We start from the raw sequence: 16818 nt of genomic DNA, 5'->3' as shown, positions 1-16818 counted from the left end.
TTGCCCCATCATACTTCATACTTAGACCAAGTTTGGTAAAATCCCAGTACATATTACTCAAGTTATCGCGTAAACGAAAGCGGACGGAAGGACGTACGGACGGACAACCCCAAAACATAATGCCTCCGGCACCACTTCGTGGCGGAGGCATAAAAAACTAGAGAAGCACTCTGAGAGTTCAGACCTCCACCAAGCAGATCATTTCCACCACTGATCTTGTTCTTCCCATAGAGATCAGTGATTTCCATCCATATGTATACATGCTGAAAATCTTCCAATTTCCCAATATAGAGGCATTTTGTTATGTCATCAGCTTCCAGCTGTACAGCATCTCGCCCTTGCCCAAACTAGAGCATGCACTTTAGTGCGCATATGCAAATCTCAAAAAGTGTGCAGGTTGACTTCTCAAGTTCAATGATCCTACCTACCAAAATACTGAAAATCCTTCATAAAATCCATAAAATTTCCCTGATCACTACCAATATTCAATCATCTGTTCCTTGTGTCATTATTAACTTTTTCTGTCAGTTTCATTCAAATGCGTTCACAGCTTTTTGAGTTATTTTGCAAACAGACAAGCCAAGGCCAATGATCACTTAACCTCGTCCTTCCTTGGTGGAGGTAATCAATAAAAAACACACAGGGGTTTTTATGTGTCTCTTATACAGATTTGATAACCATTTTTACTATTATACACTACATGCAGTGGGCTGCACCAAAGGTAACTGAGTAAACATGAGCTTTGCCCATACAGATTATTTTCTGTACTGATTGTCAAAGTATATCAGGCACAGCATACACTTGCTGTCAGCCTCAACGCCCTATGGTAAATCTGACCACGATCTGAGTCAGTATTCAATTTAAACAAGTGCGAAAATTTGTAAGTCCAAGTTTCTTCCTAATATCACAATCATGACTTGGCCTACTAAAGCTCGACTCTTTCTTCATTTTTCCTTGGTGGCATGTTAATAAACTTTATAACCCACCTGTAAACTGATATTCTAAAAGTGAATAACAAATGCCCTGAGAAAAAGCAACATAAAGTTATCAAAAACTTCAAATTTCTTTGATTTTCTCACAGATACTAAAGGGATAGGATATTTTCACAAATGACAGTCATTGCATTCATCATTAGATTATCAAACAATGTATCATAGGAACACAGTAATATTCCCATCCCTAAATACCAACTTTCACACAAACTTGTATATCTTATGAACTACTCCACAGTTTCCATCATCTTGATCAATTTTGTGGGTGTTCAAGCTTTGCTCATCAATAATGATTATTGAATTTTTTCACCCGAGTTATTTTTATTTTATTTTTTTTTTTTGACTCTGGCATTTTCTGCCAACAAAATAATTCCTTTGACTTATTCCATGTCCTTTCAAAAAGCAAGCAAACAAACAAACAAACAAAAACCTGGAATTTATTGTACAAGCATTCACAGCTTCTAGACCTTGTGGAAGCAAGAAATTTGTTACATTTTATATTTCCTCATTAATCAAAAAGTTGTTTGGGGTGATACAAACAGATCGCATACAGCTCACTGATATTGACACATATACACTTTAGCCTTTGTGTCGACATACAGTCAATCTCACTTAAGTCGACCACGTACAAGTCAAAAATTGGCTCAATAAAAGAAAAATCATGGCTGCAGGCAAGTGTTAATTCTAGAGAAAGTTCAAATTCACATAAATTGAAGGATTTTCTCCAGTTCCTTAAGATTCGACAAAGGCGAGGTTGACTGTACGATATTATATACAAAAGCACACTGGAAGACACTTTGCTGCATAGTAGTCATCAACTTGTCTTGTTTTTCTGAAGCACCAGTTGTGTTAGTGATTGCATAATGCCATGTCTCACCAAGCAATGCTGTATTGCAGGGTGAAAACAAAAAAGGTATATGAAACCTGTCTTCTTTTCTCATGATCAGATGGACGTGAATCTCCCTGAAACTCATCCAAACCTCCTTAGCCCGCCTCACACTGCGCAATTTTGTCTTGTGACAACTCATGGTGCATTTCACGATATCGCTCACCATTGCTATCCCATAAAGGATTATGTAGTTTAAAAACTTGTCTGCTGTTGTGTCTCACACCTCCTCAGACTGTGCGCCATCTGACAATCTTCTGCGACGCGGTGTTGCATCTCAAGAAATCGCTCAGTGTGAGGTGGGCTTTACACCAGTGAGTGACCAAGTCAACAAAATTTAGATCCGAAATCGCCCCATTTCTGCATCCAGCAAAAAGTGAAACCAATGCCCTACAGCTGCTGGTCAAGCCTTACATTCCCACGGCCATTCCATCACCTCTTGGATCTGACCCCGCCCACAAGACCTCCCCTCTCTCACCTCTACCAGCATACCCCTCCTTGTTCCACCAGTCCCCACTGCAGATGACTTGGCCACGCCCAAACACAGCCCTATCAAAGCCAGACACTGACTCGACCTGGTGACCTCTGACCCTGAGGTCATCGCAGGTTGACTGGGGAATCCCCTCCTCCAGGTAGACCTTCCCCGTCAGGCCTGGCTGTTCTACCTCCAGACAGAAGCGAGGCTGGTCCAGGGCTTGCTGAGGATTCATGCCAAACTCTGCCATATTCAGGAGGACCTGGATTGGGTGAGATATTAGGGATGATCAGAGCAAAAGAAAAGGCATAACATTAGCCAGTTATACATTCTTATCTTGTTTGTTTGTTTGTTTTTTGAATTCAATTCAATTCAACTCAATTGATTGATTTCATGAAAGCAATACAGCCAACATTTTATGTACAATAATCAAATGTCAAGGAAACCACTAAAAATCCAGTGGCTTGAAGATTGTGATTCCCTTTACAGAGATACATAAAAGACAAATTGGCATGAAAATAGAGAAAAGTGATACACAATAGCACTGGATACTTGATGTTTCATTTGTAAAAAAAAAAAAAAAAAGACTTTAACAATATTGTATAACTGAGTTTCAGTAGTGCTTGATTCATCATAAAGGTAATAGACTGATTTTTCTAAATAAAACACTGATTGTACCACTGTAAGTCAAATCTATGGCAAAGTGTCATTCAGATTGTATCTAAACAGCAATGGAGACAATGGCCTGCAAACTTCACTAAAGAGATATTACAAAATCAAATCTTTTGTAGCACTGATACATGTTGATGAAAGTCTAAAGTGGCTTACCTCACATTCCTAATGCTAAACCAACATTTGTTTAGTCAGACACACTTTTTTAAACAATGTTTGCACCGCATGAATATAAACCTGTCACTAAATCAAACCAAGCTAAACCCAAAACAAACAGATATATTGTTAGCCCATGTTCTGTTCATTGTCACTCAGATCTTACCTCTTATATTTTTTGGGAAACAAACATTTCTCATAAGCAGTTGTTTGACACTAGTACTACCATCCACTGGTTCCTGCTACTATGACCATAAACCTAATCATCGTTTAAACACCAGCTCATTGGTTCACTCACTTGGACGTGTCCCTGAGGCTGCATGAAGCCCCCCATGACACCATAGCAGGCCAGTAGCTTCTCCTTCTCCTCCTCGTCCTCATCCTCTTCATCAATGTCTGCTGTAGTCGTTACCATGGCAGGGATGATGGTGTGGTAGGAGTGCTTCCCACCGGACACGCAGTTTGCGTGGCCCTCGGACAGACGGAAGTTCAACCCTCGATTCTGGATGAAACCATTCAAACAATGAGGAAGGTAGTAAACTGAAATATTAAGATGGCTACTTGGAAGTCTTTTTTTTTCACTACAGAGACACATCAATCTATTTATTGAGGAACTGTGGTAAAACTGTGTGAAACATTGTGACAAACAGGCATACCTACTCTGCATGCATTGATCATCCTCATGAGAGCCACAAGGGCGAATTGTGTATAAAAAATAGCAAGTCTGTCCCATGCCCCCTTACCCCTGCCCTACTCTACTGGACAGAGAGAGGGAGAGAAAAAAACCCCCACACACAATGTATCTGTCTCCTCTATAAAAGCAGGGCCAGAGCAAACCTCTCGATCACTGAGAATTCAAATTTTCTTGGAAGTAAATCATGCCTCCCTCACAAATACAACAAACTATTATCAACAAAGTTCTGACATAAATATTGCTTGATTTTAAATGTGCATCTACAAATCATATGAACAGCTACAGTCTTGTGGAAAAAGAAAATGTTTCCTTACAAATGTTAGTAAACTCTATATTTCATATGTGTCATCAAATAGCTTAAATAGCTGGGAAAATTTACACTTCCTAGGAATGTAAGTATGACATATCCCAAGATCTGTTCTAATCAGGTTTGGAATGTCTTGTGAACACTTGGTAGCTGTGCACTTTGTCCCTTATTATTCTATGGAACCTAGTGCACAGGTAACTTTGACGACACACTGAAGACACATCAAATCTTGGTAACCTGACGAAAACGAATGGGATTTGGATTTGGATTTGGAACCGAATATGAAAATAATTTGAATTGACTTCCAGACTTAAATTTGACACTGACTTTTTCAAGATCTGAGTATGAAAATCTAAGGCTTCACTTGCATTGACATCAATTTGAACTGGAAGTTTACTAATTGAATTTCAATTGAAGTTAGATTGAATTTGAACTGAAGTTGAATTGAATGTGAATGGAACTGATTTAATTGTATATTGAATTGAATTCAAATTGAATTTCGAATTTTCATTCATTCTTTTATTCTTTTAACATGGCTGCTATGAACACAATGAATTCTTGTAAGGCCACAAAAACAGGAGCAATGGCTTTTTAAGTCCAATCTGTAGGACTGGGCAATGAGGATAGACTGTCTCGCCTTAAAGCACAGCCTCTACAGCCATGGAACTCAAACCAGGGACCTTAGGATGGATAATCCTTGGTCTTATCCACTGAGCTACAACCAACAGCCTTGTTTAACGAAATAACTGATACCAGTCTTGGACCTGTGACATAATAACGAGGTGCCTTAACCCTAATCAGACCAGGCTTTTTTGGCTGTGTTAAAAAAAAAAAGAGGGGAGGGGCAGAATCCACTTCATAACAGGTAGTATATGCAGACTCTGCAAATTTGGTCTCAAAAGTTGCGCGAGACTCTAACAAAACCAGTCAAGAAGACTCATGGTAAGGCCATCCCGTGTTGCAGAATTATTGCGCGGAATGAAGAGGGGTGGATTCTGCCCACCCCACCCCCCCCCCCCCCCAGCCCATTTAGGGTTAATGTTTTTCACCTTTTCTACTTTTAGTCCATGGCCAGCATATTTCATAAACTTACATGCAAGGTGAAGCCACAGTTCTTTGGTACAAGCCCACTCCCAAACGATGTGTAGGTGCTGTTGATAAAGGAGCAAGCATTCCCTTCCTCATCCACTACACTCAAGTACACTGTGTCCCCAGAGTGGTAAGGGTCACCGTGGGTCACGAGGTTATTTGCCCTGAAAATGAGTAAAATGGAAAAACTTCCCAGAATTAGTCTAAATGTCAGAGAAGAGTGAGGATCCACAGAATTTATAGGTCATGGACTTAGCATGTCTTAAATTTGATACACTTCATACGTAATAATCAACAGTCGTCATAATCAACAGTCGTCATACATAGAAACCCAAAACACTGCATCATTATTGCATATTGGACTCCGGTTTATTAAAATGTGCCACGCATGTGTTTCAAATGCTCAGAGTCCACTGGATATGTACGTGTATCTTGTCATGCTCTCCACACAATAAACCAACACCTTTTTAACAAATCTGGTGGAATTACTTACACTGCAATATGTTATGTGATGCACTAACTTGATAAAATGAAGCAACGTTTATATAACTGTATATTTTGTCACCTTTGCGTATCATTTTTATAATTTGGCTATATCTGTTGTTGTTTTTTTCTTCTTTTCTGCTTTCAATTAATGTAAAAACACACACACACACACACACACACACACACACACAAATCCTAGAACCTTGCCAATACTGGAATCTCAAATATTTCTCAACATGTTCTGAGTCGATGAATGTGACCCAATTTAAATATAAACTTCTTTTGAATCCCCCATGCAAAGAAATACAAGAGCAAAGTGGTTTGTCAGTCTTCGTAGGAAGGCAGCTGCCCAGACTAGTCCCTCTCACCTTTGGGGAGAGATGGACGTACGTCTTGTTGCTGCGTATTCCTTGGACAGAAGCTGATCGACAGGAACCTTCTCTTTGGTTGGATCGGCACAGAACTCCAGCGAGTCAGCAAAGCCAAGTTTCACTGCCTCGATCACATGGTGCAAGTACTCTGGGCTCCCGTGTCCCATCTCTGGGGCATAAAGACATTCCAACAATTTCCTTAGTATGAGATGAAACAGTCATGAGCTAAAACCCCTTAACCCATCGAAGACTTAGTCCCGGGTATACTCGGGCAGGTGTCTACGGGAAACGCGTGTTATCGCAAAATCAGCCTGTCTTCAACGGGTTAAAAATGGAGGGTGTCTCTTTCAATGAATCCCCCAAACACTGTCTTTTTTTCCTCTCTCTTCTAAAATGGCATATAAAATGTTGCAAATTATGAGCTTCATTCAGTTATTAAATCATAAATTTTTTTTGGAGGAGGCGAGGAGATGGTTGAATGACAGCAGATTATGAAAAGTGCCTGAAGTCAAAGTTTTTGGATGTGTAAAATGGGATGTGGTCTTCATGGCAATCAATGATTACACACTGAAAATTTTCATCACATATCCCATCTATTTATTCTCTAAATTCTGTTGTAACTATCCCTTTATCTGACTTGTTGCTTTAGAATAAATCACCATCTTTACAGACCTTTACAAATTCATTTCAAATTTCAAACACAAAGAAACCACATCTTTCATGAAATTTGTGCTACAAGCAAGAGTAAACTGACATATCCACTAGTCATCGCAAACTGACTATAACAATAAGAACATGTGATCAGACACTAAAGGTGCATGGTCCTGGTGTTTCAGTCAAATTCGTACGCGGGCGTACGGCGCAAGTTTCCTATAGAGACCTATGCTATCAGCTCCTCTCTGGCGCTTACGCTGTGGCCCACTTCCCCGTGTCCGAAGAAGTCCGATTCACTGTAGTCAGTGGTCCGATCACAGTTCGGCTCATGATTCAGCTGAGGGGGATGACAGCTTCAGCAAACTTCTTTTGTGATGTCATAATAAGAAGCACATATGCAAGCACCCTGGCATTACTACAGACTGCGCGATGCGCGGAGAAGACAACGAAGGCAACGTTACTTAGCGACACCTACGCACTTTACTCTAGATGACAGCTCAACTTCGGCAATCTTTGTATCAATGCTAACAGTGATTGGCAGTATCATCAACAGCGCCCTCTACACAACCAGGGGGGGCATTTCATGAAGCATTTTGTCTGACAAAGTTGTCGGACAAATTTGCTCTCAGCCAATCAGATGCAAGGATTTTAGTAGTTTGTAACAGTTTGTAAGAAAAATATCTGACCAAATCGCTCCATGAAATGCCCCCCAGGACTAAGCACCTTTAACATGGCCGGCGCCACGTTTTCAAAAGTGGACGGGGGGGGGGGCACTTCAGACTTCTGGTGCCACTTCCAGGTTTCATCAGCTAACAAGCAAAAAAAAAGGGTCTTCAGCGCAACTTCAGCCGACAAGCAAGAAAAAAAAAAGGTCTTCAGCGCAAAAACAAAGGCCTTACTGCGCTCACACTTCATTCAAGGTTTCTATTTTTTTTTTTTTAGTGCACTTATGCACTTCAATGGTATAGAAAGTGGGGGGGGGGGGGCAAAGTGGTGACACCATGTTTTCTTTTGTATGGTGCAAAGTGTGTGTGGGTGGGTTGGGGGGGGGGGGGCATTTTCTAATAGCTTTTTTGTGAATGCACTCAAAGGCTCATCCCAGCCTTAACATGCAAATTAATTTATCTGAAGAAGAACTGTCTAAAAAGCTTTATAAAAGGATACCTACTCCTTCCAGGACTAAAATCACAAGTAGGTCTGGCTGTGATATCAGTTATTTTCAGTCTCGTAGTTTCTTCTCCTCTCAAGCCTGAGATTTTCAGAGATCAGTCTTAGAGCAAGCGAAATGTATGAAACGCAAGAAACTCAGCAGCTCTGCACAAATAACATTAAAAACTTAATATCACACATATTCACAGAAATATGTGGGAGGAACACTGTTTATTCTGCTCTTCTGATACAAATAGTGCATCATTTTATCCTAAAATGTTGATTTCTGTGAAGTAACAAACAGAAATACATCACCTATCAGAACAAAAGATATGATTTGTGAAATACTGTTGACCAATGTTATACTCTTGTAGGACTAGAAACCAATTCAAACATTGGAAAGTTTCCTCCTACATTTTGCCTATAAGACGTACCTTGGAGGTCATAGTCCTCTAGGATGTTAAGTGCCATCAATGCGGTGATGCCCTGCCCACTCGGTGGAATCTCCCACAGACGAACCCCCTTATACGTGGTGCTGATTGGATCCACAAATGTGCTGGTGTGACCCTTGAGGTCACTCAGGGCCAGAATACCCTCGTTTGCCTGGACGATGTCAACAATGGCCTGAGCGACTGGACCCTCATAGAAACCCTTCTTGCCGTGGGATGCTAGAGTCTGAAAGGAGAATTCTACTCAAATGAGATATCCAGGCTTTTACAGGTTCTACATTTTAAGTGGACTTCTCATTTCCAACGTCCGATATGTGGGCTAGTCTTTTCTATCTTACAAACCATATGTATGTATCTTGATGATCTAGCCATATTTGAACCTAACATTTTTTTTTTGTGTGTGTGTGTTCTCTAGACATAACAATGTCATCATTAATTGCCAATAGATGAGGATTTTCCTTTTCTGAAGGTCACCTTGCATTATACTTTGTGGAATCTAGAAATACAGCTAAATTCAAATGCTTGAAATTGATATACTTGTATCATACAAATATACCAGGTCTGACAGATTCTGGTTTGACTGTGTGCCTGAGGTGACTTCAATAGCACTTACCGTTGAAGTCACTGTTGCCTGGCCTGGTATATTTGTTTTATATCCCTCAAAAATTATTTCAAGAGTAAGAGCAGAGTAAGTGGGATTAACTCACTGTTTACAGCTTGCAGTTGATTCTTCTACGCATGAAATTACATGTATAAGTGTATGCATGGTCTGCAGCACGCGATATCCATTCCAGTAATTTTATATATCATCCTTGCGTCATTGCACTCTGCAAGTTCATCTATATTCTCGATGTACAAATGAATCAATTTGTCAAAATACACACAAAGTAATGTGAAAGATATACCTACTGCCAGTAAGTAGATGTATATACTGCAACAAAAACTCTCTGTGCAAAATGATTAAGACTTAAGTGAATGTCCTAAAATTTTCACCTAGATTTTTACAGAAGTTAAATTTGAATCTCACCTTTAACGTATAGGCCAACATAGGCATGCGCATGACATCACCAGTCTTTGGGGGATTCCCCCTGTGCAGGAGGTACCTGCCTTGGGGATTCCCCTCCCTCATCAGCACATCGCTGCCCCGCTGCCACAGGTGAGCTGAGATGGGATGGACAGCGAACCCTCCCTCAGCCAGATCGATGGCAGGCTTGAGAATCTCCTTAAGAGAGAGCTGCATGTTTCCATGGTAACAATTAAGTGGAAAAAGATATTCACACTAATAATGGTGGTTGTCACAGTAGCATTCTTGCTAATTGTTGAAACTTAACAAATAGGAACAGATGGAAAGAAAATAAGAACATTACCATGGAATATGATAATAATAATCATGATAATGATATGTGACCTGCTACAACAAAAGGATCCTAAAGTCGCTGACGGGCGAGCCAATCATGGCCCGGAAAATGCTATTTTCAGGCCTTTCCTTTCATCATTTAGCTTCGAAATTTCGGCAGATGATAGAAGATACATTAGACTACAAAATTATGTTAAAAACAGAAATCCAAATGTTTGGACAGATTTTGGTAATCTGACTTCAAACTCGATTTTCTCGGCTCACCTGTCAGCGACTTTAGGATCCTTTTGTTATAGCGGGTCACATATCTTCTACAGTGTGATTGCAAAGTATGAGCTGATCAATTCCCTCTATATGAAATAGGAAATTCATACAGTTGTAATAAAATAGGAGTCTTTCAGTTCTGTTACATATTTTGTTCCAACAGTAAAACAAAATGAGCTTTTGTCTTCCCTCATTTCTTATTAACCTAAGTATTCACTAATCCACATTCTCATTTGAGAAGTCATCTTTCAAGTTAGAGTCATTCTCACTGCGACTCCAACACTCCCACTTTGAGGCTATCACCTCAAAATCTCCGGCTCGAGTTTGAATTTCTCCCTCTCTTGCTGTGTGTCTCTCACTCAAGATCACTCAAGATGTATTTTCTCTCGCTTCAAAACTGTTTATCTCCAGCCCGTCTCAAATCTTGCCATACACATTCAAATATATATATATATATATATATATATATATATATATATATATATATATATATATATATATATATATGGCTAAGACATATATCACCAGAGACCATCTAGAGCTTCCAGGACAGTTATACAGGCCTGGACCCTTGCCACGAGGGATGTTATGATTGTGATGTGCACCACAGCACTACTATAGGTCCTATTTTGCTTGTGTTGGTGCAATCGCACTCTCCACTTTGCCAGGAGGTCCAAGCGGGAGAATCTTTCCCTTACGAGATGCGTGGGGTTGGAGTCTCTGTTCTCAGTCACATGCAGCAGTGACATGTATGCAGTGATAGATATCTATGTATGAGTGTCATGGGGTAGTTTACAGACTAATATAAATCTCACAGTTGAATATATCACAAAATATACAGATCACAAGAAGAGAGGTATGTTAGGAACCTTGCCTTCTGAGAGCCAAATCTCTCTACCGTGTCCACCCATCCAGCTGCTGCCCCGGGAACCGTCACATTGAGACCATGATGACTGGGTGGATACTTGTCGCTATGGAAACCGAGCTTATTGTATGCATCAAGTGAAGCTGCTGCTGCTGACCGACCACTAACATCAAGAGATCAAATAAAGTGTAGAACAATAAAGAATGAGAGCTCCTGTGTAACTTGTGATGTAGGGATAGTTGTGCCAATTTCATTATAGCCTCCCTTTCACACGCCTTGTGGAAAATTACTATTCTTTATGAGAGAAGGTTTCTACACACAGTACCAATTTACCTTTAGAATACATCTGCACTAAATAGGGAGGAAATGATTTCAATTTGCTTGAAGTTTGCAGTTTTGGCTCTCAGAAGTCTTGCACCCAGGCCCCCATGGGGACCAAGTGTGCATTTGATTGACTTTGCAACCTTAGTCCCTAAGGATGCTTTCTTTCAAGGTTAATTAAAGTCTGATCACAAGTTTCAATGAAAGAGATGACATTAAAAATACCATATGAACAAAACACAAAGCACAAAAATGAAGATGGAATAACTACTGCAATGAAAAAACAATGATTTCGCACAAAAAAAGAGTGCTCTTTGCACACCTACAGTACAACATAAAACCTTGCTATACTTGATAGGATTACAGATGTACAATCAAACCATTTTATGGAAATTTGTGCAGGATAGAAATTTTGTACACTTTGTGCAACAAGAAACTAGCACCCAAAGAAAATCATGCTAAGATTTTGCTCGTTATATGTCATAACTTTCTATAGCTTTGATTTCATGGTAGGTACAATGTGGAGGTATAACTTCTATGCTCTTTGTAGTTTTCTTCTTGTTCGCTAGTCCTGTAGTGTGAGTGAATTAGTTGTCATAATGCAGCCCAGTTATCTTTTACCATTTTACCATAGTATGAGCTGACAAAGCCCTTAGCCGTAATGGCTGTGGTGAGCTGTTTTAAGTTCTAAATCAGTTGTTGTGACTGTCCACAAAATTAAAAACATGCGAAATTCACCTTACCCAGCCGAGCGCGCAAATTACTCATGCAAATTTCCACTTTTACAGTTTATCATATGTTTTCAATGTTTTCAATGGTTGTCTCTTTTGGTACACCTTCTACTTATCAAAGTCGAGGCATTGTATACAAAGAATATGTATGATAATATAGATGTATGAAAGAATATGTCTCACAATTACCTGCATTCTGGTATATTTGTTAACATTACCCTTAACCCATCGTGTGCATTAAGTGTTGATTGGCACAGAAGACCCTGTAGTATTGCACACACTGTGCTACCATCCCTAGTACAGAGAGGGTTAAAAAGGTTTCTTCTTCTAGATCACTTTACCTTCCATTCAGGCCTTCCACCATGCTGGTTTCTGCATCGTAAAAGAGACAGAAGCAGTCGCCTCCTATTCCTGTTGATGCTGGTTCAGTAACATTCAGTGCGGCTGCCATGGCAACGGCTGCATCAGCTGCATTTCCACCAGCCTTCAATATGTCTGATTATGAATGAGTAGAATCAGAATAGTCCAGCCATAATGTCATATATGAACCTACACTCAGATCAAAGAACTAAATTCTTTAATCATTCAAGGAGATGAATACAGACTACTTCAATTAGTGACCCTGTGTTGTATTTTGAGAAGTTTAACACTGCAGAACTTTTATAGAGTTATCATGAATAAAACACAATGCTATGATCAAAAGCAGGTTACAGGAAGATGGAATCTGTCCAACAGTCGATAGGAGATATAGGAGCCCCCCCCCCCCCTTCGTTTGGTATGATTAGGTGAAATCCATCTTTTTTGCCAGTTTCCAACACCTTCGCATATTACGTATTAAAAAAAATAAATCAAGCTAATCTTAATATTCATTACTCTTATGATATCAAGTCTAACAGAAGTGATAATTCATTTAAATGCTCTGTGTAACTGCAGCACATGGATAGTGAAGGTAAACCTGACACGATTGAACCTTGTTTTGTTGACTTTTTTTTTTCATTCTTTTTTTCATTCTTTCTGCAGCATGTAGCACACTGATATTTTGCTACACAAACCACAGAGCATATCCACTCTCTAGACAACAATTCTTTTCTTTCAAGATTATAAACAAATCATGACTATGTACAAATAAATGTCCAAAGTGCTATTAAGACTTAAGAAAAAAATATACAAGTATGGGTGACTCCCATTATAACAAAGCCCTTGGGACTGGCAGATTTCTTTCATTATATCGAAATTCTGTAATAGCTGGACAATGAAGAATGTATCTAGATATTTAGATAATGATTTAAGGATATGAAATCTTACTTCATTATAGCAAGAGTTTCGTCATAACTGTTGGTACTGAACTGTTTTATACATAAGCTACAGATAAGGCATAGCATGTCTAAGCTAGATGTCTATAAATATGAAGAAAAAAAAGAGAGTAATAATTACGTGTATAAGATAGACACATAAGAATGAATATATTCAAGTAAGGGAGAAAGAGGGATGAATTGAATCAACAAGAAAACAAATCTTCACCCATTCCAATGCTTGAAGCAATTGGCTGTGTGCAGGCAACGCATCCCTTGGTACTGAGAACCGGTGAGCGTCTAGACCCAAAGGCCATGTACTGGCTGGCCTCGCTGCTTACTGTGGCCATTCTGCTTCCAATCTGCTGCCGTTGACAGGATACAAGTCTATCTCAAGCTGGGCTCCAAACCTTTATCATTGATTTGGTTTCTGAAGGATCACAGGAAAGAACCAAGAAGTCATCACTATTATAGAACAACCCTATGTGTTCAATGAGCAACACTCACCAGTATTTACAATCCATCTGATGAAGATATCTCTGGCCCCAATTATCTGCAGAACTATTGTTAGAAAATCTGCAATTACTACTCATGTTAGCAACATCCTAGGTCCAAAATCCATTAGAAACTGTCAGAAACTACTAGAGGACTAATCATTGTATGACTATTTTATGATTCCTTAATGGTCCAGTCCATCATCATTAATCTGACAAACCATCAAACACCATTAGGCAATCACTATGGTCCTGTAAAATTTGGCTGTTTTTCATGGGTCTCATAGTAAAATATGGAGAAGTATGCAAACCATCAAACACCATTATGCAATCACTATAGTCCTGTAATTTGGCTATTTTTCATTGGTCTCATGGTAAAATATGGAGTAAGTAGTTGTACCAGAAGTTGATTAGAAAGACCACCATCACAGAGAATCCAAACAGATTAATAAAATTTGACTGATAGTATCTATAATGGTGAAGCAGCTGGACCATGAAACCACCATGGCAGGGTGCTATATAAGCACTTGTCCAGTTACCCGGGGCAAGTGTGTTTGAACAATGAGAACAAATGCTTCTGCCCAAATTGGGACAGCAGAAAGTTTTGAAGCCCCCTTTTTTTCACTTACTCCCCCCAACAAACCCTCAAAGTCATCCATACAGAAGCCCAAAGATAATGGCTGTTTAGCGATGCAACGCACTCTATATTTCATTTCAGCAACTTTCCAACACTTATGTGAAGAAGCCCCAATGCAATGCAACAGCCACATTTGATCGCACCAATTTGTTTCTCCATTGTGTAAAAGCGTGCGAATCAATGTGCCCTGATTATTCCAATGATTGTGTTTCAGTAAGCCCCATCGACTAACACAAGATATTCTATATCATTTCCTTATATTTTGGACTTTCTTTTTGTGCAAGTAAAATTATGTATGTTTGGGCAAGTATTTTGCAGCAAATTTGAATATCTGCTTGCCCAACTGGGCACGTGATAAAATAAAGTTCTGTGGCACCCTGCATGGATTTGGCTATATATCTATATTTCCTTTTGGGCAAGTATTTTGCAGCAAATTTGAAAATCTGCTTGCCCAACTGGGCAAGTGGTAACATCAAGTTCTGTAGCACCCTGCATGGACTTGGACCCCCCCTTTTTTTTGGCAAAGCCATATTTAGTGGGTATGTGTGTGTGTGTGTGGGGGGGGGGGGTGCAGCACTCCCCCATATCCATGCTGGCCACTGTATGTTGCCAATATTGCTGTAATACAAACTTCCACCTACATCTCATTATACAAAGTTTGATTTGTACATTTTTTCTGTACTCTACATTCCACTGATGGTCATTTTGGCATTCCTGGGTTTTAATAGGGGGCTAAATCATTTCTGGTCTCTAATTCTACTTCAGCACAGCCATACATACAGACTATGGAAAGTAGCCCCCTAAAACCCAGGATCAAACGGTCCATTAGCCTAATGGTTTTCTACTGGTTCTCCAGCGGTTTATTGCTTCTCTTTCAAATATGCCGAGTCCATCGCATAACTCCTGTTTATAAGTCTAAGATGATTTCAAATGGTTCATAAATCAGAGACTCCAACCCCAAGCACCTTCTGATTTGGAGATTCTCCCGCCTGAAACCCCTAGCAAATGGGAGACTCCAACTTGATGTGCGAAGTTCCTTGCGGCAGGGGTTCAAGATGCTCTCATGTGCTATCTAAGGCTTATTTTTCAACATACGATGACACTAAGTAAGAAATCATTTCAAGCGGGAGACACAGAGCCAGGGTGGGAGAAATTAAATCTCAAGCAGAAGAACTGGAGATTTTGCAAAAAAATGGGCTTTCTGCAGGAGATCTCCCGTCGAAAGCGGGATCGAGAGTTGGAGTCTCTGATCAATTGTGATCCTGAAAGACCCATCTTCCTTGGGAATAACCCATTGTAAACAAAGCAACAAACACATTTGATGTTGAGAGACAGGCAGTCAAAAACCTCAAAGTAAATTTATTATTACAGGTTTACATAAACGATGCTGCTTATATGTAAACAAACTAATAAAGACAGACACAGTCACAGACCCTAACAAAAGGGTGTCCAATAATGGGTAATCCACGTACAATGTACCCAGTTTGCTTTTGACACTGTTATTGATGGGTTCGTGTTTGTCGACATTCGGGTTTGAATACTTGTAGACCCTAGATTAGGCCCAGTTAAAATTTATATAATGTTGGGCGCCCAATGTTGTAAACTTTACCTACCCCTCACTACAGTCGACAGCCTCTTCCAGTCTGGTACGGTCCGCCTTTCCTCTCTTACGATTCAATGCATGCGCATGCACGGGCTGAAAATTCGACAATAAAGATCACGTTACTTACTTATACGGGTACCTGAAGAAGCGGGTTCCGCAAAAACTAAGAGCAGCTCTTATCTTATGATGACTCTGCAACACGCGGCGGCGGTACAGCTGGTAGTGGTAGGCTCGGCTGCCTGAGCAATACGCAGAGTTCTGACAGGGATACGGTTGGTACCGGTAGGCTACCTCCCTGATCAGCTATGTATCCAGCGCCCGCCTGTGCTAAGCGCGTTTGTCAAGCTGGACCCGCCTCCTCGGACTGTATACTCGCGACCACCTGATCATGATTATGTAATCTCTCATCATGACAATTATTGTGATTATCACGATCGATCTTTATGCTGCCCACCGTTTGTCTTCCCCGAGCGACCTCTGGGAAAACTGCGTAGGTATCAGTCCTACTACAAGTAGTTGATCTAAACAGATATAATGATAATAGGGTGTAATATTTTATAAACTCTAGGAAGAAGATGGATGGCTTGTTGGGTGTTTTGTCTTGTTTTGTATTGTTCTGTTTTCTGGGGGAGGGGCTTGTGGTGGCTGCCCCCCAAGCGCCCCCCCCCCAACATATTCCGCGGCTAAATGCTATGAAAGAGATGGTCTATTTTGGGTTGACACGGGGCTTCAAGTTTCCAATCTAATTTTTGTGAGAGATATATTCAAATGAGAAACCTCTTCAGATATTGAACTTTTTATGGAATATGAAAGAGCATACAATTCTTAGAGGAATTCAAAGTTTATTTGATGAAATATGGTTTTGAAACGGCTA

At 40.0% G+C, this 16818-nt stretch overlaps 1 protein-coding gene across 1 annotated transcript; it reads right to left on the bottom strand.

The window, feature by feature from the left end:
- Positions 1–2288: 2288 nt before the first annotated feature.
- On the bottom strand, positions 2289–13516 carry LOC139743554 (glutathione hydrolase-like YwrD proenzyme). Its single transcript, XM_071654035.1, is given in 10 exon segments — positions 2289–2349; positions 2386–2615; positions 3480–3683; positions 5276–5435; positions 6126–6297; positions 8366–8606; positions 9408–9614; positions 10876–11029; positions 12260–12413; positions 13440–13516. Coding segments are annotated over 10 exon segments (1587 nt in total). The 5' UTR covers positions 13444–13516.
- Between the last annotated feature and the right edge of the window lie 3302 nt (positions 13517–16818).

This window comes from Diadema antillarum, unplaced genomic scaffold (genome assembly GCF_040938485.1).
Source record: "Diadema antillarum isolate AM-2024a unplaced genomic scaffold, OU_Dant_1.0 seq00001096_RagTag, whole genome shotgun sequence".
NCBI classification, from domain to species: Eukaryota; Metazoa; Echinodermata; class Echinoidea; order Diadematoida; family Diadematidae; genus Diadema; species Diadema antillarum.
This window is presented reverse-complemented; position numbering and strand designations above follow the sequence as displayed.